Below are 22,973 nucleotides of genomic sequence, written 5' to 3' on the forward strand. Positions count from 1 at the left end.
ATATTTTAATTGACCTGATATCTTAGCTTTGCATAATTTGTGAAATGTGCAGGTGATATGGAAGTGAGGAAGATGGCAGTAAATTGCAGGAAAATTTACAGATAAATATAAGAAACAAGGCACGAAGGCCAAACACCTCTCTAATTCTGGGTACCGTGCTTGAAGATTTGTCTCTTTAAAATCATAGCTAGTTTACAAAGTAAATGAAAAAAAAATTGGCAATTGGCAAAAGAACAAGAGATTATAAATCTTTCAAGAAGTGGATGGGATTTGAAATTCTCTGCATGATATTAACCAGCTGAGGAATGGCTAATGGAGTTTAATGCAGACAAGTGTGAGGTGTTGCATTTTGGGAAGTCAACCCAGGGCAGCTTTCATTCACAGTGAATGGTAGGGCCTTGGGGAGTGTTGTAGAGTAGAGGGATCTAGGAGGACAGATGCATAGTTCCCTGAGAATGGAGTTGCAGTATAGACTTGAGGAACTGAGCGATATGGAGAGGTTGAGCAGGCTAGTACTTTATTCCTTGGAGCACAGGAGGCTGCGGGTGATCTTATAGAGGTGTATAAAATCATGAAGGCAAGAGAAAGGTTGAATGCACAGTCTTTTACCAAGATAGGGGAATCAAGAACGCAAAAGGATAGGTTTAAGGTGAGAGGGGAAAGATTTAATAAGATCCTGAGGGGCAACTTTTTCACACACAGGTTGGTGGGTATATGGAACAAACTGCTATAGTTGAGGGGGGGTATTATAACGCCATTTGAGAGACATTTGGTCAGGTACATGGATAGGACAGATTTATAGGGATACTAGCCCGAGTGGACCCGTTGGGTTCAAGCCTCTCCTGATCGCCATTCTGCCTCCCTCTGGTCCCTCCTCTTCCACTCCACTCCCCCACCCCTCATTGGCTGCTGCTCCCGTCACTCGTGCGGGTCCCATCCCTTCCCCCTCCTTCCGGTCCTGCCTCTTTCGCTCTCCTCACCGCCCCCCCCCCAACCCCCCCTCATTGGCTGCCACTCCCGTTACTCGGGCTCCCGCCCCTGGCAGCCATTTTGGCATTGCAAGTGGAAAAGGCATTTATTAAGTTTAAAAAGTGTATAACTTAAAAAATATAACAACCATTTGAATGGCAGGCCAATGGTGAGTAAGGTGGGCCTGAAATTGTTGAACTATCGTGTACCATTTTGGCTGTATTTTGGGAACAAATCTAACCGTAAACCCACAAATATACAAGATGAGATGTATGTATATACTAGACCAATTGGACCTGTTGGGTCCATTCCTCGTAGAGGGATAACAGGGAAGGGGAGAGGGTGTGACTGAGTGAGCCGTGGACCCAATGCCTCTCCTGTATTGGTGTAGCACCCTCAATTCCCCCCCCACTCAATCCCCCTTATCTCCCCTCCTCACCCCATTGACCCACTCCATCCCCCCCACCCCCACCTGTCCCTCCCCTGCCCCCACCCCCACTCCCCCATATCCCCCCACTGACCCACTCCATCCCCCCTACCCCACCCTCAATTGCCCCTCCCCACTCCTATTCCCCCCTCCCCTCAACCCCACTCATCCCCACCTCCCCACCCCCACTCTCCCCCACCCCCCTTCCCCCACCCCCACTCTCCCCCTTCCCCCACCCCCACTCTCTCCCTTCCCCCACCCCCACTCTCTCCTCCCCTCCCCACCCCCACACTCTCCTCCCCTCCCCACCCCCACTCTCCCCTTCCCCCCACCCCCACTCTCTCCTCCCCAACCCCACTCTCTCCTCCCCAACCCCACTCTCCTCCACCCCCCCTTCCCCCCACCCCCAATCTCTCCTCCCCACTCTCCCCTCCTCACCACCCCCACTCTCTCCTCCTCACCACCCCCACTCTCTCCTGCCCCCCACTGTCCCCCTTCCCCCCACCCCCCACTGTCCCCCTTCCCCCCACCCCCACTCTCTCTTCCCCCCACCCCCTCCCCACACCCCACTCTCCCCGACCCCCATTCTCCCCCTCATCCCCCCACCGCCACTCTCTGCTCCCCACTCCCCCCGACCGCTCCCCCCCACCCTCACTCGTCCCCCGCCCCCATTCTCTCCTCCAGCCACCCCCACTCCCCCCTACCCCCACCCTCCCCTCCACCCACTCGGGCGCCCACCTCCCTCCGTGGAGCCGTTGGCGGCGAAAGCCACTTACCAGTGCCCGTGCGTTCAGCGCAGACTGGCGACGAGCGAGTCTCCCCCGCGGCAGGGGCCATGCGAGGGAAATGGGGCGAGGGGCCAGGCGCGAGGGCCCGGGCGGACCAGCTAGCGGCGGCCATCTTGTTTTGGCGAGAGGAGCAAATGAAGTCGAACGTCGTCGTCCATTGTGACGTCATACGCTGAGGACTTTCAGGAAATGGGTTAGAAAGTGAATTATTAAACTTTAAAATGTCTCTAGCTTTAAAAATGTAACTTCAATTTCAATGAGAGTTGTTAGACATTATGGGCAGGATAATGGTGACTAAAGTGGGCCAAAAATTGTGGCGCTGCGGTGTACCGTTTTGGACTTTGCGAACCAAAAAAGGTTGATACATACACACAAACATAAACAAACACAGTGTGTGTGTATGTATGTGTGTATATATATATATATACATATATATGCCAAATGCAGACAAATGGGACCAGCTTAGATGAGGCACCTTGGTCAATGTGGACGAGTTGGGCCGAAAGGCCTGATTGTTTCCATTCTGTATGACAGTGAGTGAATAATTGAGATTTGGTTGTAGCCTTTATCGGGGAACGGAATAATTAGTTGGAGGAAAAGTTCAGTGATTTGGAAGAAGCGCAGGGGTATAGGGAGGGATTCATTGTCTTATTCTTAAAGGCAACTTGATTCAAATGCACTGTGAGATCTCCTGTAATGAACCAGTCTGTGACTTTGAGTTGAGCTTCTGCAACATTTATGAATTGTCAAGGTCCGTATTATACTTGTGCAAAGGCTTGAAGATAATTGTTTCGTCATAGTATCTGATGTAATGGATTTTGATCTGCTAACTTTAATCTTCATCTTTCTCACTGAACCCGAATCCTACCCCCAAGAGAAGCAATCAGGAAAGGCTTCACTGATTTCTCCAAAACAATTAGATCATTTGTGGGGGTGGGGGGGGGGTAAGGAAATGTTTCCTTTCCCTGATACCTAACTCTCAATTTTGAAACACTGCCCTGAATACCACCCAAGATGAAGCAACTGATGCTTATTTATTCCACACATGGTTGAGAAGTTTGAAATTGGTTTAATAAAAATAGACATTTTTATGTGTAGTTGTTTAGAAATGAGCTATGAACTCTCAGAATATTGATATAACAGTGATTCCAAGCTCTTGTAAATCAATGCTTGGATTGATTTCCCATTGTTAATCAATGGGAAATCTGACTTTCTGAAACAGTAATTTTCTTTGTTGCACATTAAATCCATCACTTGCAAGTGTGCGTACAAAATCATTAGTCGTTGGCAAGCTGCTTGCCAATAATGATAATTTTGCGGCTGTGGAAAAATCATAAATTTTTATAAAATCTTAAAGGCAAGAGTACAAAACCATCTTTATAACCTAGATAATTTTTTCAGTTACTATAAGCATCGTAATTTGAGAGGAAGTCCAGTCTACAGAACAAAACACCTTTTTATATTATGATTGGTTTTGTTTTGATGCATTTTTAAATTGAGATTCCTTTTTGCTTGCATATATATTTTAGAATGTTTACAATTTTCAACCAATATTCTAGGGAGAAGATGGCCCAGAGGTGCGAGGAGGCTCAGTGGATATTCTCATCGTGCATGCAACCGAGACAGATCGTAAAGGTAACCACTGGCACCCCTCCCAACCCTTCCGAATTTGGCAGAAAGTTTCCGCTTTCTTATTTCATTTCCGCCATTCCAATTTCGCATCACATTTTTCTGCAAAACAGTCAGTAATTGCAATTTGTCAATTCGGCTGCTAGAGGTCGCCAGGGGTTCTGCGGGAAATCCCCCCGCGCTCTGGAAGTCTCCCCAAATATGTGGCACCTAGGCTGGGCAAGGCTGCCAATGTCGACCTCATTGGGCTTCCATGGCCGATCGGTGGATTGAATTTGCCCAGCTCGTGTCAGCACATCTATCCCCATTGCTGACATCCTTGGCCAGCTGGATAAACCAGCAAAGCTCTGGAACCAAGAGTGCCAGAAAATCAGTGGTGGAACTGTAATGAGTAAATATTAAATTTAAGTGCAAGATTATATAACTAAATTAATTAAATTAATAAAAATGTTATTAGTAGACAGTGACATATTCACATTATTTTGTAATGTCCGTTTTACTTTGAAGTGCACTAAAAGAGGCTTGAAAGGGGTAATTTTGTGTGTAAATTTGAAAAATAAATCCAATATTTTGACCCCCACTGTACGCCTCGCGCAAGCGCTCGCTCGGCTCTTTTCCTCTTTTTTCTTTGACCTCATTCACATGCCTGAAAAGTATAATAATCATAAGGAATATATTTAGCAACATCTATATGGCGCCAGTGTGAAACGGCCTTTGATGGTCAGTAGACAGGAGCTGTATGTGACAAATTTTTATGTAGGGGTTCCCCGAGACATGACAATTATTTCAAGGGTTCCTCAACGGTAAAATAGGTTGAGAAAAGCTGTGCCCGATGGTATAGGAGTGATCGAAATTACCGACTGTTTTCAGATGGTCAATATCAATGCTTTGTATTGCGATCCTTGTTAGCACGGTCACAGACTCGCGCTATGAAATCCTTCTGTATGCTTAGTCGAGTCGCATATATCAACTCTTTCTTCATAACTTAGTCATACATTTTATGACCATTGCTCTTTTATTCAATACCAAGAGAATTGGGATGTGTAAGCAAAAATCAAAATAGAAAAAACAAAACAATTTTTTCTTTGTGTTGCAAAAAGTATCTATGTTCAATAACCTTTCTATAAATAGCAGAATATACTCGTGATAGCCCTGACATTGTACATGTAGTCAAGAACTACAGACTGGTGGAAATAATAGTCGTTTTTCACACAAGAATGTAGCGCAACGAGTATGCATTTGGCGTGCATACTTTTTTTGCTGAAAAGTTGCTTTACGCGCCATATTATGAATTTTGTTGTAAAATTCTGAACTTTGGACATCAAAATTATGGATTTGTAAAATCAAATGTTGGGAGATCTGCACTGGAATGATCCAAAGGATAGACTTAATTCCAGTTTCTGTGATTCAGATTCTGACAGGAAAATAAATGATCTCTTGCTCCCTCCTGTTGGAATGTTATTACCATTTTATATTTTGCCATTTGGAAGTTCTCCACTTTGAAGGCCAAATTAGTTGGCCTTTAATTATTTTAATGTTGCTTTAAATTTACTGTAAATTGTTGCTTACTCTATTATTTTATTCCCACCCTTCCTGTTGAAGCTTGCAATCTGTTCTCTTAACTTATTCATTACGTTAAGATGTAATGGTTTTAGGTCTTAAGATACGACTTGGGCTGATGAGTAAAGTCAAGAGGGAGGGAGAGTAGTAGTGACTGAAAATTAGCAAAACAAGTTCAAAAAGATTCAATAGAGTTAGAAGCATGCTTTTCTTTGGTTGAAGGAACATATCTTGTGTCTTTTTGATTTAATTATGTTGAGGAATATTGGAAACGGGTGAGCTTATTTAGTACTCGTAACCTGTTTCTTTTCATACTTCCATTTGCCTGCTTGTCTTCCTCATTAGATTTAGTCCTTTACTGTGAGGCATTTCTGACCACGTATCGAACATTCATTCCACCTGAGGACATCATCAAGAAACTGCACCATCGATATCCTTTTTAACATTTACGCAAGATTCCCTGTTTCAATTTGGTATAAAAGGGCAATTAATGTTTAGCATTGTGACATGCAAAGTTGTTACTGTGATAAAGCTCACCTATAACATTGCTCGCGTACACACACACATGGAACAGATATTTTTCCCTAACTAATGACCACTTATGAGAAGTTTTGCCACTGTCCGGATACTTTCAAAAAACGGGTGAGCAAGAATACGTTCTTCGTTCTGGTCCGCGTGGTGGATGAGCTGTGGTGAGTAATGTTGCCAAGTGTTGTACATTTAGTTTCATACAACATGTATAAGAAAATATAACGTGTAGGAAAGAACTGCAGATGCAGGTTTAAATTGAAGGTAGACACAAAATGCTAGAGTAATTCAGCGGGACAAGCAGCATCTCTGGAGAGACTCGACCCGAAATGTCATCCATTTCTTCTCTCCAGAGATGCTGCTTGTCCCGCTGAGTTACTCCAGCATTTTGTGTCTACCTAAGAAAATATAGCCATTGTTTGTCTGCAGACATTTTGAAGTGCAATATATTTGTCTTGTATAGGAAACTATACTGTCTATGTGACAATAATTGTAATCAATCTGAAGAATATTTTGCAGCTTTTTTTGTATATGTCATTGGACTTGATTTCCATACCAAAAATTCTTAAGTCCCAGCAGAGAATAACATATCACTCAGTGACCCACATGATTATTTGCCCAAATGTTCATTACCACCTAAAAAATCACCCAAGGCTTGGTTGTATTGTTGTCACATTTTTTGCTAAGTTTTAATTAATTATTTCTGACCAACTATTTCCTCTATGTTCTTTGGGGCAAAGGCTTGAGTATATGAGTGAGTTTATCTACTGCGATGTTGCAGTATTTTGACCCAGTTTTGGAGGTACTGTTGCAGTTCATGTGGTATATTGGAGTTGATGGAATAATTGTTCAGGATGGCAAATTGAATGGCATTTAAGTGGACTGTTCTGTCCTGGATGGAGTCAAGCTGTCTTCGTTATAGAGCCAGAGAGTGTTACAGCGTAGAAACTGGAGGAGAGAGACAGAATGAGCCCAAATCACAAATGGATGACCAGCAAAACTTTGAATCACTCCATTGTTGGCAGCACCTTAGCATTAACTGCTATCCCTCCTTATATATATCCATCTCTGCTACTTTCCTGCTTTAATATGCTCCTATGATTCACATACTGTTTTCCCATTATATGTTCTTATGTGGCTTTCTGTTTGATTTTGTTTGATTAAAACGCCAATGTAGGGCATATTCACTATATTAGTAGTGCTGTATAATTGCAATTATTGTCGATGGCTAATGAAGTACATTTGGAAATATAGTGTGGTATAATGCTGATAGCGAGTAGTTCTACTCAATAACCAAAAGTCTGTAGCCTCTTTTTGCTCTGGTTTATTTCACTCATGTTTAAACTATAATGTTTTATTCTTAATGTTTTATGCTTTATTCTTAATTGTTTACTGTATGTTCGTGTTGTTACTTGCGAGCGGGACACCAAGGCACATTCCTTGTATATGTACTTACATGGCCATTAAACTTATTCAATTCAATTTAATATAGTTGAGTTACGCGGGGGGTGGGGGGGGGGGAGGGAAGGATCTAAAACCTGACTATTGGATGCCATTATAATTGTGATCGTGTGTTTTGCAAGCATTAAATAATATTCAATACATTGATCTACATCTGCCTTAAGGGTGCTCACATTGACTAGCAGCTTATGATGTAGATTTTGATGATATTGAAGTAGCATGTATTGCCTTTTCAATTTCTGTATAATTCATTTTTTTCATGTACATATTTCAGAAGATTGCTGTCTATTTTATTGCATGGTAAATATTAATAATGTGCAGTATGAATTTATATGTACTGTGCATAATACTGTAGTGATTGCATGTCATCTGATCAATTCCTTGTTGCTGTTTCTTTTCCCAGTCTGGTGGAGCTCTCGGATGACATCCTGAAGTTGCTCATGGAACTAGTGTTCCGTTTAGTGTGTAGTGGTGAACTGAGTCTGGCCCGGGTTTTGAGAAAGAATATTCTGGATAAAGTAGATCAGAAGAAGACTGTGAAATATGCTGGTCTGATGAAGCCATTGGCTGCACGTGGAGTGGCAGCAAGGTACAAGCTCCAGGTCTATCATTGTTAGACAATATCCTTCTCTTATCGTGGTTACTTGGAAAGTTTATAAATAGGTGGAAATGGGTAGTCTCTTAATTTTTGCCTGCCATTGGGGGAATGTTTTGTGTGAAAACGGAAATCAATTCAATCCTTGACTTCCTGTAACACTTAAACACTTACTCCTGCAGGCCTGGAACCCTTCATGACTTCCACAGTCACGAGATAGCTGAACAGTTGACACTTCTGGATGCCGAGCTGTTTTACAAAATTGAGGTAAAGATTTGTCAGAATAGATCTGAAAAGTTCATTGTTCTATAAGTTGTACACATTGTTACATATTCACTGACAGCTGCCAAGTTCTGTCTGCCTGAATTGCTGAAAAATTGTGGACCAGTAGAAGACTGGATTTTAGAGGATTCAAATGAGGGAGGAAAATCATTCTGCCCCTCTTGTCTGCGCCAATGGTGGGGAAAAAAGTGAGAGTCTGGGGAGAGGGAGACACAGAGAGAAGGAAGTGTTGGATGTGAAAACCAGACATCAAAGGGGATGCGGATCAAGGAAAATGTAGAATAGATCATTGTTAGCTAGGAGAAGATGACAACGAAGCATACAGAGATAAAATGTAATCAAGGGGACAGTCAGACTGGTCGGAGAACTAGGAAGGGGAAGGGACGGAGAGAGCGGGAAACCAAGTGTTATTTGAAGTTAGAGAAGTCAATATTCATACCGCTGGGGTGTAAGCTTGCCAAACAAAATATGAGGTGTTGTTCCTCCAATTTGCACTGGGCCTCACTCTGACAGTGGAGGAGGCCCAGGACAGAAAGGTCAGTATGGGAATGGGAGGGCGAATTAAAGTGTTTAGCAACTGGAGGATTAGGTTGGCCTATGCTCTGAGTGGAGGTCAAGTCAAGTCAAGTCAAGTCAATTTTATTTGTATAGCACATTTAAAAATAACCCACGTTGACCAAAGTGCTGTACATCTGTTTAGGTACCAAGGAAAAAATGAAACATACAGTAGCACACAAACATAACAGCACATACAAAACAGTTCACAGCGCCCCCTCAATGGGCCTCAAACGCTAGGGAGTAGAAATAGGTTTTGAGCCTGGACTTAAAGGAGTCGATGGAGGGGGCAGTTCTGATGGGGAGAGGGATGCTGTTCCACAGTCTAGGAGCTGCAACCGCAAAAGCGCGGTCACCCCTGAGCTTAAGCCTAGACTGTGGGATAGTGAGTAGCCCCAAGTCGGCCAACCTGAGGGACCTGGAGTTAGAGAGGTGGGTTAGAAGATTTTTGATGTAGGGGGGGAATGTCCATTTAGGGCTTTATATGTGAATAGGAGGAGCTTGAAGTTGATTCTGTACCGTACAGGGAGCCAGTGGAGAGAGGCCAGAATCGGCGTGATGTCCCTTTTACGGGTACCCGTCAGGAGTCTCGCTGCGGCGTTTTGGACCTGTTGCAGGCGGGACAGGGATGATTGGCTGATCCCAGTGTATAGGGAGTTGCAGTAGTCTAGGCGGGAGGAAATGAAAGCGTGAATGATTTTTTCAGTGTCGTCGAATTGGAGGAAAGGTTTGATTTTAGCTATGGTACGAAGTTGGAAGAAGCTGGCTTTTACCACAGCGTTGACTTGCTTGTCAAACTTTAATGCAGAGTCAAATATCACACCGAGGTTTTTGACATGCGGTTTGACTAGGCAGGATAGGCTTCCAAGACTGCCTGTTATCGATTTGATGGAGTGGGGGGGGGGGGCGAATAGGATGACTTCAGACTTGCTCTCGTTTAATTGGAGGAAGTTCTGTGCCATCCAACATTTTATGTCCTCAAGGCAGTGTGAGAGGCTGTTTAAATTTGACTGGTTGTTGGGTTTCAGGGGGAGGTAAAGCTGTGTGTCATCGGCATTGCAGTGGAAAGAAATGCCGTGCCTTTGAATGATTTGGCCAAGGGGGAGCATGTATAGAGAGAAGAGAATGGGGCCTAGGATGGAGCCTTGTGGAACTCCGCAGGAGAGGCTAGCTGGAGAAGAGGAATAACTGCCTATGTTGATGGCGAAACTCCTATCTTTGAGGTAGGAAACGAACCAGCTCAGGGCAGTGCCATCAATGCCAACCGCGTACCGGAGACGGTCAATAAGGATGGTGTGGTCCACTGTATCGAACGCTGCGCTGAGGTCGAGAAGGAGCAGGATTGCACAGTCGCCGGTGGCGAGAAGCAGGTCGTTGTGTACCTTCAACAAGGCAGACTATGTGCTGTGGTGGGCTCTGAAACCTGACTGGAAACTTTCCAGGATGGTGTTTTGGTGTAGGTAGGGCACTAATTGGTTTAGAATTGCCTTTTCAAGGACTTTTGACAGGAATGGCAGTTTGGAAATGGGTCTGTAATTGCTAGGCAAGGTGGGGTCTAGGTTAGGTTTTTTCAGTAGGGGCTGGACCACCGCGTGCTTGAAACAGGTTGGAACAGTGCCAGTGGCCAGAGAACTGTTGATAATAGAGAGGATGCTGGGACCGGCTATTGCAATGACATCCTTCAGAAGGGCAGTGGGGGCAGGATCAAGGGGGCAGGTTGCAGGTTTCATAGCGGAGACAAGCTTTGCAAGGGAGGATAGAGTGACGGGTTGGAAACAGTCCAATTTAGATGAACAGACTAGTGAGACAGCTAGGTCACGGGTGGGAGGGGAAATGTTCATTCTCATGTTCTCAACTTTGCTGGTGAAAAATTTAGCAAATTCTTCGCACTTAGCAGGGGACCCAACTAAGCTGGTACTGGGGGCGGGACATATGACAGAGGTAATAGTGCTAAATAGGACCTTGGAGTTATGAGAGTTTTTGGAGATAAGGTCGGAGAAGTATTGTGCTCTAGCAGACTTTACTGCTTCCTGGTATTTGAGAAGATTGTTTCTCAGAATTTCTAAGGAAATTTGAAGCTTGTCACATTTCCACCTCCGTTCTGATTTTCTGCACTCCCTTCTTAGGGCTCTGGTGGTGTCATTGAGCCAAGGCCGACCTTTGGGCTGAGGCTTTTTCATTATAAGGGGAGCGATAGAATCCAGGATGGAAGTGCAAGTGATATTAAATAAAGAGGTGTTCAGCAAAACGATCGCCGAGCCTGCGCTCGGTCTTGCCGATATATAGAAGTCCGCACCTGGAACAACGGATAAGGTAGATAAGATTGGAGGAGGTGCAAGTGAACCTCTGCCTCACCTGAAAAGACTGTCACGATCCTTGTACGGAGTCGAGAGGTGGTATTGGGATGGGTGTTGCATCTCCTGCGGTTGCAGGGGATAGTACCTGGGGAGGGGGTGGTTTGGGTGGGAAGGGATGTTAACCAGGGAGTTGCGGAGGGAACAGTCTCTGCGGAAAGTGGAAATGGGTGGAGATGGGAAGATGTGACTGGTGGTGGGATCCCGTTGGAGGTGGCAAAAATGTGGGAGGTTTATGTGCTGTATGCGATGGCTGATGGGGTGAAAGGTGAGAACTGGGGGGACTCTGTTCCTGTTGTGACTGAGGGGATGGGAAGCAAGAGCGGAGCTGCAGGATATCCAGGAGACCCTTTAGAGGGCTTCATTTATGATGGAAGATATACAATATACATTAATGACTTGGATGAAGGGATTAAAAGTACCATTAGCAAATTTGCAGATGATACAAAGCTGGGTGGTAGTGTGAACTGTGAGGAAGATGCTACGAGGTTGCAGGGTGACTTGGACAGGTTGTGTGAGTGGGCAGATGCATGGCAGATGCAGTTTAATGTGGGTAAGTGTGAGGTTATCCACTGGTGGTAAGAATAGGAAGGCAGGGTATTATCTGAATGGTGTCAAGTTAGGAAAAGGGGACGTACAACGAGATCTGGGTGTCCTAGTGCATCAGTCACTGAAAGGAAGCATGCAGGTACAGCAGGCAGTGAAGAAAGCCAATGGAATGTTGGCCTTCATAACAAGAGGAGTTGAGTATAGGAGCAAAGAGGTCCTTCTGCAGTTGTACAGGGCCCTAGTGAGACCGCACCTGGAGTACTGTGTGCAGTTTTGGTCTCCAAATTTGAGGAAGGATATTCTTGCTATTGAGGGCGTGCAGCGTAGGTTTACTAGGTTAATTCCCGGAATGGCGGGACTGTCATATGTTGAAAGACTGGAGCGACTAGGCTTGTATATACTGGAATTTAGAAGGATGAGAGAAGATCTTATCGAAAGGTATAAGATTATTAAGGGGTTGGACACGTTAGAGACAGGAAACATGTTCCTAACGTTGGGGGAATCCAGAACAAGGGGCCACAGTTTAAGAATAAGGGGTAGGCCATTTATAACTGAGATGAGGAAAAACTTTTTCAGTCAGAGTTGTGAATCTGTGGAATTCTCTGCCTCAGAAGGCAGTGGAGGGCAATAGAAACATAGAAAGTAGGTGCAGGAGTAGGCCATTCGGCCCTTCGAGCCTGCACCGCCATTCAATATGATCATGGCTGATCATCCAACTCAGTATCCTGTACCTGCCCTCTCTCCATACCCCCTGATCCCTTCAGCCACAAGGGCCACATCTAACTCCCTCTTAAATATAGCCAATGAACTGGCCTCAACTACCTTCTGTGGCAGAGAATTCCACAGATTCCCCACTCTGTGTGGAAAAAAAACTTTCTCATCTCGGTACTAAAAGACTTCCCCCTTATCCTTAAACTGTGACCCCTTGTTCTGGACTTCCCCAACATCGGGAACAATCTTCCTGCATCTAGCCTGTCCAACCCCTTAAGAATTTTGTAAGTTTCTATAAGATCCCCCCTCAATCTTCTAAATTCCAGCGAGTACAAGCCAAGTCTATCCAGTTCCAGTGAGTATAATGCATTCAAGAGAGAGCTAGATAGAGCTCTTAAGGATAACGGAGTCAGGGGATATGGGGAGAAGGCAGGAACGGGGTACTGATTGAGAATGATCAGCCATGATCACATTGACTGGCAGTGCTGGCTCGAAGGGCCGAATGGCCTCCTCCTGCACCTATTGTCTATTGACTAAGAGGTTAACCCCAGTTCCCCAAAGAATGACGACTTTTCAGATGTCCTGGAATGGAACACCTCATCTTGGGTGCAGATCCAGCGTAGACAGAGGAATTGGGAGTAGGGGATAGAGTCTTTGCAGGAGGCAGAGTGGGAAAATGTGTAGTTCGATAACTGTGGGAGTCAGTAGAATATAATAGACTAGACGACCCGTGGACCCGTTGGGTTCCCGCTGTCACTAAAGGTTCTTTAGTAACGTGTCAGTTTCTTTGTTGAACTAAATTAAGGTATATGTTACAATCAAAAGCGCTTGAACAACTGGTTGTGCAGAAAGCAGCCAAAACGGTACACGATAACACAACAATTTGAACACGACCCGTGGACCCGTTGGGTTCCTGTTGTGACAGCGGTTGATGGGAAAAAAAAGACACACAATTTTAATATTATTGAGGGGTCAAAATTTAACTAGAAGAAGATTTGAGCCTTTACGTCAGGAGTCATCGTTCAAAAAAGCACACGTTTAATGACAACATTGAACACGGAAGTATTAGATGAAAATGTCGATGTTTATTTTATGGGGTATGTGTCCAAAATACAGCCAAAACTGTACACGATAGCGCAACAATTTGAACAAAACTTGATACTGCACATCACAGGTGAATGGAGTGTAAGGTGCCCCTAAAATTGTTGCGCTATCGTATACCGATTTGGCTGTATTTCGGGAACATGTGTATAGAAACAAGATGAGATTTTTAGTAATATATAGATAGATATTACAAATGTAATTATTTCCAAACTCCCCCCCCCACAGAATCAGTCAGACCCCCCCACATCCCCCTCCCCTTCAATGCACAGCAAGATCCCACTCACATATACTCAAATAACCCTTGTATTTGAGGCACAACCCCAATCGGCTCCAAACCCCTCCTGCATTGGTCTAGCACCCTCCCCACCCCACTCCAAAAGCGCACAGCAAGATCCCAGTGTATATCCCGAGGCTGTGGCGGCCAGGGAGTCTCCCCCCGGGGCCGGGTGCGGGCGAGGGGAAAGGGGAGAGGGAGCCACTCACCCGTGCCCTGGGTGGCCATTGCGGCGGCCAGCAGCAGGAAAGTGGCCGCAAGGCGCTGCCCCGTATTCGTCCTGCCAACGGCGATCTTCTTTGACCTTCTCTCTGCTGCCGCGCTGCACCACGGGAGGGAGGTCAGGCATGGGGCACGCCGGGACGGCGCCAGTTCTCCCGGCACTGCTGCGCAGGCGCGCCGCTGCCGGGCCTGGCAACCCTCCCCAACTGCGCACACGCGGATACCTGGCCCAGAAACCCTCCCCCAACTGCGCAGGTGCGGCTACCGGGCCCGGCAAATGGGAGCGCACTGCGCAGGCACGACTACCATATTGAGGCTTGTCCCATTCACAGTGTAAAGTTTATTAAAGTTTATAAAGTGAATTACTTTTAAAATATAACGAAACCTGATTCTGCACACCGCAGGTGAATGGTGAGTAAGGTGCCTCTAAAATTGTTGCGCTATCATGTACCGTTTTGTCTGTATTTCAGGAACATACATACATATATATACATACACGTAAAAGATGAGAGTTTATATATACAGATGTAAATCATAACACTCTTTTGGTCATGGCAGCCTGCTTTGCTCCCTCTTTGCAGTTGTGCATTTCCTGTAAGGTGATGACTCAGTACTCAAGGACTGCACTTGCATTCCATGCCTGGGCTTGTGGGGAAACGTATCCCAATACGCCTCTTTAACTATCGTTATAACTTGATTTTCTGCCTGTTATGCATCTGTGGATATAAACTTCCTCTGTTCCCCCAAATAGTGTGTATGTCGATGCCTTTTTGCTTCTTCCCAAATGAATTACATTCTCCAGATTCCATTCCTTTTACCGCTTACCTATCCATCTGGGCAGACAATCTATGTCCTCTAGCCTCTAAAAGTTTTCTTCTCACTGTCACCCTTATCCCCAGTTTTTATATCAAACTAATATACTCCGTACACACATCAATGTGTACTACAGAAAGCAGGGAACTGAGGACAATGCCCCCTTGATGATAACACAATAATATCTGATCATCCTAAGTGGAAAATAATATGCATCTGTGGGAGAAGAAAACTAAATAGAAGTCTTTGCTGTTCTGTTTTGTTAGTATAAATAATTGACCATTAAATTTGAGACAGTGGTCATGGTTTGTAGACGGGTTTAATGATGAAAGCAGGTCAGACCAATCTCCAGGAAGGGATGCTGATTATCAAATGAGAATGCCTACAAATAAAATTTAAACTGACACCTTGTCATGTTTTTATACTCCAATTAGCAACGGGAGTGATATGAAATGAAATTCCATTGGTGATTCCTTTGTGCTAGTTTTTATTCCGATCCATGCTGTGTAGGGCTAGTCCAGCACATTTTAAAGCTCCCTTCATCTCTCTTTTATCGCTTCTCTCAATGACAGATCCCTGAGGTTTTACTCTGGGCCAAAGAACAGAACGAAGAGAAGAGTCCAAACCTAACACAGTTTACAGAGCACTTCAACAATATGTCCTATTGGTAAGCATGAAGCAATGTTTCTCAGCTATTCTGTTGCTTCAAAGTGCTTCAGATAAAAGCCAAGTTCTGCGTTGAAATAGCTGAATGCTCTTGGTTTGCGAATATCCGGGTGGAATAAAAGTGGGCAGTGCAAGACTGGGAGTCGGTATTGAGTGCCGCAGCAGGGTACACGTATCAAAACAGGGACATGAAGGGGATTGTGTGCTGTGCTCTCTGGGACCGCCCGGAATTGCAGCGGCAGTGTCTTTGCCCGCCCCGAATCGCGGGGCTTGGGTCGGCCCGCTGCGGACCTTTCACCGTCCAGCACGGCCTGGAACCGGCCGCGGGATTTTTCTCCGCCCGGCGGGTACTTCAATGCCGGGAGCCACGACCGCCCCAACATGGCAAGTTCAACAGCCTGACCGCGGGAGAAGATGGCAAGGGAAGAGAAAATACATTCTGGCCTTCCATCACAGTGAGAAGGTGACTGGAGGAGACTCACTGTGATGGATGTTTCTTTTTTTTTGGTTTTGTGTTGGATTGTGATTGTGTGTGTAATTGCTTATTTTTATTGCTCTTATTGTTGGACTGTGGGAAATGGAATTTCGGCCAAAAGACTTGTTTTTTTGGATGACAAAGGTTATTCTGATTCTGACATATCTTTGATGTCTGTAGTATGTTTAGCATTAAGATCATCACAGTGGGGAACTGTGACAGCACACACTTGCTAATGCTGTCGATGATTATTCGAAGCGATTCCCACACATCATACTCAATCTTCCTATGCTTCCCATTTTGTTTTGAGCATGTGAGCTTTTGGGCCAGAGTGCTAACGAGGCTGAGTGACTGCAAAGCTTTGAGGCGAGTCAGATGTATTTTCCTGACCAGTACCATTTTCCAGGAAGGGACACTGGATATCAAAGTATTCACGTTAAATCTTTTGGTCTTTCAGGGTGAGGTCAATAATTATTCAACAGGAAAAGGCACAAGATCGAGAACGGTTACTCCTCAAATTTATCAAAATTATGAAGGTTCGTAAACTGCTGCACAATGTCAATTACATTTGTTGTAGCATTTCTCTGCTATCACATTCTGAGACCTGTAAGATTTGCTGAACAAATAACTTGCATGACACATGTATTTATTATATAGAATTTCTTGCCACATGGCTGGAAAACAAAAGCAAAATCTCACCAGAATTGGCCATGTAACTTTGAAACTTTAAAATTATTGCAGCAGATACTGAAATTCAACCTTTTGAATTTTAAATTTTCATTTTAATTTCTAGCACTTACGCAAACTGAATAATTTTAACTCGTACCTGGCTATATTATCTGCATTGGATTCCGCACCGATCCGCAGATTGGAATGGCAGAAGCAGACTTCAGAGGTAACGTTGTGATTTGTAGTTATGTCCAGGCTCCAATCTCCACAGTAACTGGAAAACCTGTCCATAAATTGGTGCAAAATGTCTCCTGAGTGCCAAAAGCTGAATTTACGGTGACACAGCCCACTTTCACGTGGCTGCTATGGTATCATGTCTGTATAGCGTTCTGTAAATGGGTACCCTCGTTGCAAAAACATACTAAAAATAATTTTTAAACTTTGGAAATGAGCTGCTTGAATACTGTACACATGATAAATTCCTTTCCCACTTGGAATTCTCCACCTCCAGGATAGTCAGTTGAGTAAATTCAAAGCATGGTGATTGCGTTTTTTTGATATTACAATCTAGGAATAAGAAGACTGCAGGATAGTGGGCTTAAGACAAAATGTTCATTACAATGTTGTTGAATGAACCTCAGAACTTTAATGTTGTTTTATTGATGTTCTTTTGTAACCATCTTGTTTTAATAGAGGCAGCAAAATGAAGGACCTTCCCAGTTTTGATGATGGTTCGCAGACCCAAATCGTTGACTATTTTTCTTTCTACAGATGCTGCCCGACTGGAGTTTTTCCAGCATTCTGTTTCTTTTACAGCAATATAAACATATGAACTGTAGAATATATACCTTCCGTCCACTGTACCAAGCCAGGCCCATCAGCACCTTGCTTTACAAAGTCCCTTCTAGATAAGAAACTTGTAACAAACTTTAGTAAACAGTATTGTCATGTAATCTGTAGCATGAAGGTGCTTCTATATTATTATAGGTCCTGCCTCCATGGTGCAAGTTGATACTTGTTACAATGTGAGGCTCAGCAGAGCTAAACAGTTCCAAGAATGTTCGTTATGAGAATATGTTTCAGAGGTCTGCACCAATAGTGGCTTATATCATATCATATCATATATATACAGCCGGAAACAGGCCTTTTCGGCCCACCAAGTCCGTGCCGCCCAGCGATCCCCACACATTAACACTATCCTACACCCACTAGGGACAATTTTGACTACAGAGATGACCAATATTGTTAAGCCTCAACTAGAGAAAGATTAATAACGCAAAGGCAAATTGTGTTCAGGAGAACAGTGACAATGCACCCCTAAAGTGATTTGAACAGATTATGAAATCAGCTGGGAATTTTCTTTGTACCTTCTTTTGCCACACAAGAAGCTCATTATGTTCTCCAGTAACTGCTGTGGTAATCCTTTGCCAACTGTCCAAGAAAACAGTGAGCTATTCTCTTGGGAAGGAGAGCTGTTAAAGATAAGCAGTCTGTGGCTTCAGGCTATCACACCTGTTTAAGGAAGATTGGATTTTAATCAATTCTCCAGCGTGTACTCAATGGTCTGAAACCAGATTCGATAAAGGTAGAATTGTATAGAAATTGCCACAGATCCGGTGCTAGCATTTGACATTGTCCGTGCCCCTCACTGTTCTATCTTCCTACAACTACCCCATTTAATTTATTCCACATTGTTGGCAGTCTCTACTTCAACCAGTAATTACCTTACTTTACTGTAATATCCAGTGAAATGCAAAGTGGTTCTCCCAACACTCTCTTCTATATTTGAACATTTTGCATATAATCTATTGTTTTGTTCCCTGTGCTCTCAACCAGTGGAATCTTGCATTTTTATTTTATTGCTCATTATATCTGCTCATTATCTCTGCCCTGAAGAAAGTAACCTCTATCTGTCTGAGTCTCAAAGCCATTGCTGACTCTGGCCTACTAGACTAATTAACTAGGCATGGCAGATTAGTACCCAACCCCTGGAGTCCGTCCTTTCCCATGTACCCAAGCTCGCTCAGCAACTCTTGCTGAATAAGCTCACCAGCTTCCTAAGTTGGTTGAATGTGTTTTTGGTCATGGGTTACCCTTAGCACTATTGCAAAAGCGAAGCAAGAAGGTTAATGAAGTGTCCGAGCCTGGGCAGCTGCCATTTCTGCCTGTTTGGGTAAATAGGATGGTCTGTACGGAGCCTTGTTCCATGAATGAAAAAATACCACATGAGAGAGAAAATCACTGATGCATAAAAAAGTTTAAATAATGGTTAACTAGACATTGACAGTTTTGCCGTGGGGCCAAATACAATGCTTTGGGTTCATGGTCACAAAAAAGTCACCAGGAAAATGGGTAACTTGTTCCTCATTAACTTGGACTTGTTTTATAAACACCTGCAGGATTTACTGGATAAAATGGCATTTACCCTATTGCTCATCATCCTGGCAGTCTGCCCACAGAGAAATAATTTCATATAAACAATCAAATTAGTTAGTGATAAGTTGGCTTGTGATCGACCCAGACAAGGGCCACAGGAGTCCTGAGCACTGGGGAGTTTGTGGAGCCACTGAGCCAGTCATTTGTTTCCCCTTTCAACCACACTGCACTTTGCCTGTCATGTCAAATTCTTCTCTGACTGAATTCCAAGCCATATTTTTCTGAAAGAACTCTATCCCATTTTTTGAAAACAAATTCTGCAGAAATTCTTTTCCAGGAGGTAATATTCAATTTACATAATTATTTTTCACATTCTTCTCATTCTGTGCACTGACCTGCTTTTATTGCGTTCATATCATGAAAGACGGTTTGGATTTTGTGTCATTGAAAATTGGCGATTGTTCATGCTTTCCACGTATAGTCCTGAATGCTAATATTAACATTTAAAACTCATGCACGAACTTTGGATAGCATTATGCTAAAATCACAATGCAACAGTCCCATTCAGTTTAGTTTACTGTCAAGTGTACCGAGGTACAGTGAAAAGCTTTTGTAAAGGTAGATAGTAGTCCAGCACTGCTCTCCGGTGATAGTCTCTGGTAACCTGATAACAGTTGGGAAGAAACTGTCCCTGAATCTGGTGGTGTGCGTTTTCACACTTCTATACCTTTTGCCTGATTGGAGAAGATGGTGTGGCCAAGGTATAACTCGTCCTTGATTGTGCTGCTGGCCTTGCCAAGGCAGCGTGAAGTATAAATGGAGTCAATAGAAGGGAGGCTGGTTTGTGTGATAGTCTGGGCTGTGACCACAATTCGCTGCAATTTCTTCCGGCCCCGGATGGAGCTGTTCCCAAACCAAGCTGTGATGCATCCTGATAAAATGCTTTCTATGGTGCATATGTAGAAGTTGGTGAGAGTTGTAAGGGACATGCCAAACCTCCTAAGCCTTCTAAGGATGTAGAGGCGTTGGTGTGACGAGTTCATTCAAAGTTCATTCAATTTTTTATCTTGCATGAAGCAAGTCACATGACACTTCCCAAAGTGCCTTAAATTCCTGGATGATACGCAACAAATAACACAACAAAGGCTTTACACTGTACCTCACTACACATGACAATAAACTAAACTGTTAATAAAAATATTCATACTTCAACTAGTAGCTGTGTTATTGATGGACAAATTACCTTGCATTTATTATCAGGGTCTGGCCGAATACTGCACACTCATTGATAGCTCCTCTTCATTTCGAGCGTATCGAGCTGCTTTGGCAGAGGTGGAACCACCCTGTATACCTTACCTGTAAGTATTCAACTGATAGTTGTTCTGAAGGGAGTGTTATAGATTAATGTTGTTCTCAGCAAATCAATTATTTCCATTTCAAATACTGAACGTAACATACAGTAATTTTTTTCCAAATAATTTTTCCAATATAAACAGCTGATCTGGCATTCAATGATACTACTGGATACAAGACAAGTAATCCAACAGATCATCCCAAACTCCCAGATTCAGTCGCTCTGAACACATTATTTACATCCAATTTTGCACACAAACTTACCATAACTGCAAAGTCATATTTTTTCTTTCTTATTTGCAAACTTTAAAATGCAAAGGTAGGAAAATTTGCCGGTGGTGTTTTTTAATGTTGATAGGTTATGATGTAGTGAGCAATTCTTATTCTAGAAGTTTATTTTGTGATGTGACAATAATGCATTCAAGGAAAGCACCATATGTTTCAGCAACTGTGTACATCTGAGAGTTGCTTACAATGGACTATCACTGCCTGGATTCTGCCACACATCCCCCAAAAGACCATTCCCATTTTGTTCTTAATCCATTGAAAGGAAAAATAAACCTCCCAGCATTCAGGTAGATGACAAAAAAGAAAGCATCAAAGGGGGCATGAGAGAGAGTGGATTTCAGCCAAATGAGGGATATGAACAGGTGATATTGCTTGGCTGGGAGCCAGCATGGACCTGGAAGTAGGCTGGAAGGACAGACTGCTGTGTCAATATAGGCAAGTACTAATGATAAGACTTGCCTTTGTATTTTGTATTGGGAGTCCTGGTCTCGGTACTGGTGTAAATCAACTGTGGTATCTTCAGCCTGCAGCGTGTGCTGCTCTCGTGTAGTGGTGTGATCAGCTTCAGGTTCCCAGCTCCAGCTAAGACATCTGGCTATCAGCCTGCTCTAGGTTAACCCAGCACCCATTCAAATTAATGGTAGACGTTGACAGTGCAGGATTTACTTGGAGTTTTAATGATTTTAGAATTGCAGATCTGCTTTTCAGCTTCACAAATGTTAGAGTCTTTAAATTGTACTTAGATTTTTTTTGTGTTTGCCCTAAGTGCTACTGAAGGTTGTGACAGTTAAAAATGTTCAACCATTCAGTAGTCCTACCCACATTGATGGCCTCTAACAGCCATGAGTCTTGATGGCTGGAGGTTGTCCCTCAACTGCAGCCTGAATGATGACTGTGCCAATGCTGCCAGCACACGATTATGCCATGGGCCATATTGAAATAAACATGATTGCCGAGGAGCTGACAGTCATGTGTGGAGCTGTTCTAGTGCCATGGCATCATTTCCAGGAAGGCCATTGCATGCCTTAAGTTTAAATACCATGCTTTTAGCTGTGATTATTTTGGTAGTACCTTAATCACCTAATCAGTAGATTGTGGGCCCAAGTGCATCTCTCCCGAGTGCAGTACTGTGGAAGTGTTGCCCTTTTGGAGATCCCTTAGTTAGCTGCGATTTTTCTAACCCAATATCAATCAATCAATTTCATTAAAGCAGATCATCCCATTATTTTGACACTGCATGTAACTTCACAGCAGAGTTTGCTTCATTCTAGTGGTGACTACCAGGTTCTTTGATATTTTGGAACGTCCAGACAATATGAAAGTTGCAGTACAAGTCAGTGCAGATCTTTTTCTCAACAGTGCTGTATTCATTCAGTGCAGCAACACAAATGTTTTGCAACAGAGGACAGATACAACTTCATGTTGAAGTCTCATCTGGTATAGCCTGGAGCACCACATCCTCCATGCTGAAGTACAGCGCCAACATATTTGATGTGTTTCAACTTGAACTATGGTCTGTCGCTGCCACAACTGAGCCAAGCCCAGCATTGTATAATACATGCCCATTACATGGTGCCAGAACTTTCCTTATAGACCACGTTGTCAAACCCTGACATCCATGCTGAAAGTGCATTTTAAACAATCTCAAGTTTTGTTCATTTGAACATCCTCATTTACAATGGGAAGTATGCCATTATTAGCGTATTTCACGTTAATACAGGAAGTTCCCAAGACATGACTGAAATAGAGACTAAACAGAAAGGCAAGGATGACAAGTATGTATACATTTTTAAATGATTGATTTTATCAAAAAAAGAAAAATCCTTTTTGATGCAAAAAACAGAATGGCTGGAGGTTGTCCCTCAACTGCAGCCTGGACGATGACTGTGCCTATGCTGCCAGCACACGACTATGCCATGGGCCACATTGAAATAAAAATAATTAATGATGAAAGATCTAAGTTATTGTAGGCTGCAGAGTAGGATTTCTGACGTGGCAGACCTTGACATTGCACCATTGTTATCTTCAACATTTTTGGAACTTATACCAAGAATTTAATTGACGGTCTGTTTCTTGGCATAAAGCCACATGCAATGAGCAGGAGTTTGCAGAAATTTGTGATGTTTGTCTGATTCTATTTCTACAGGGGTCTTATTCTGCAAGACCTGACCTTTGTTCACCTTGGTAACCCAGATCTAATAGATGGAAAGATCAACTTTTCTAAAAGATGGCAGCAGTTTAATATCTTGGATAGTATGCGGCGCTTCCAGCAAATGTAAGTATTTGGAACTCAGCTGGATTTCCAAAAATATATACTTCACCCTG

General features: G+C 43.5%; 1 protein-coding gene across 12 annotated transcripts in view; it reads left to right on the top strand.

Annotated features, from left to right (window-relative positions):
• The window catches only part of LOC144608370 (rap guanine nucleotide exchange factor 1-like), a 126,515-nt gene that overhangs the window by 97,174 nt on the left and 6,368 nt on the right, over positions 1-22,973 (top strand). For all 12 annotated transcript variants that reach the window (XM_078426049.1, XM_078426050.1, XM_078426054.1 and 9 more), the window contains 10 exons: positions 3,744-3,819; positions 5,719-5,803; positions 5,973-6,065; positions 7,766-7,951; positions 8,140-8,224; positions 15,394-15,488; positions 16,420-16,498; positions 16,756-16,857; positions 20,268-20,365; positions 22,795-22,923. In XM_078426049.1, the coding sequence (XP_078282175.1) occupies positions 3,744-3,819; positions 5,719-5,803; positions 5,973-6,065; positions 7,766-7,951; positions 8,140-8,224; positions 15,394-15,488; positions 16,420-16,498; positions 16,756-16,857; positions 20,268-20,365; positions 22,795-22,923 (1,028 nt within the window). The remainder of the gene's footprint in view (positions 1-3,743; positions 3,820-5,718; positions 5,804-5,972; positions 6,066-7,765; positions 7,952-8,139; positions 8,225-15,393; positions 15,489-16,419; positions 16,499-16,755; positions 16,858-20,267; positions 20,366-22,794; positions 22,924-22,973) is intronic.

The sequence above is a fragment of the Rhinoraja longicauda genome, chromosome 31 (genome assembly GCF_053455715.1).
Source record: "Rhinoraja longicauda isolate Sanriku21f chromosome 31, sRhiLon1.1, whole genome shotgun sequence".
Lineage (NCBI taxonomy): Eukaryota > Metazoa > Chordata > Chondrichthyes > Rajiformes > Arhynchobatidae > Rhinoraja > Rhinoraja longicauda.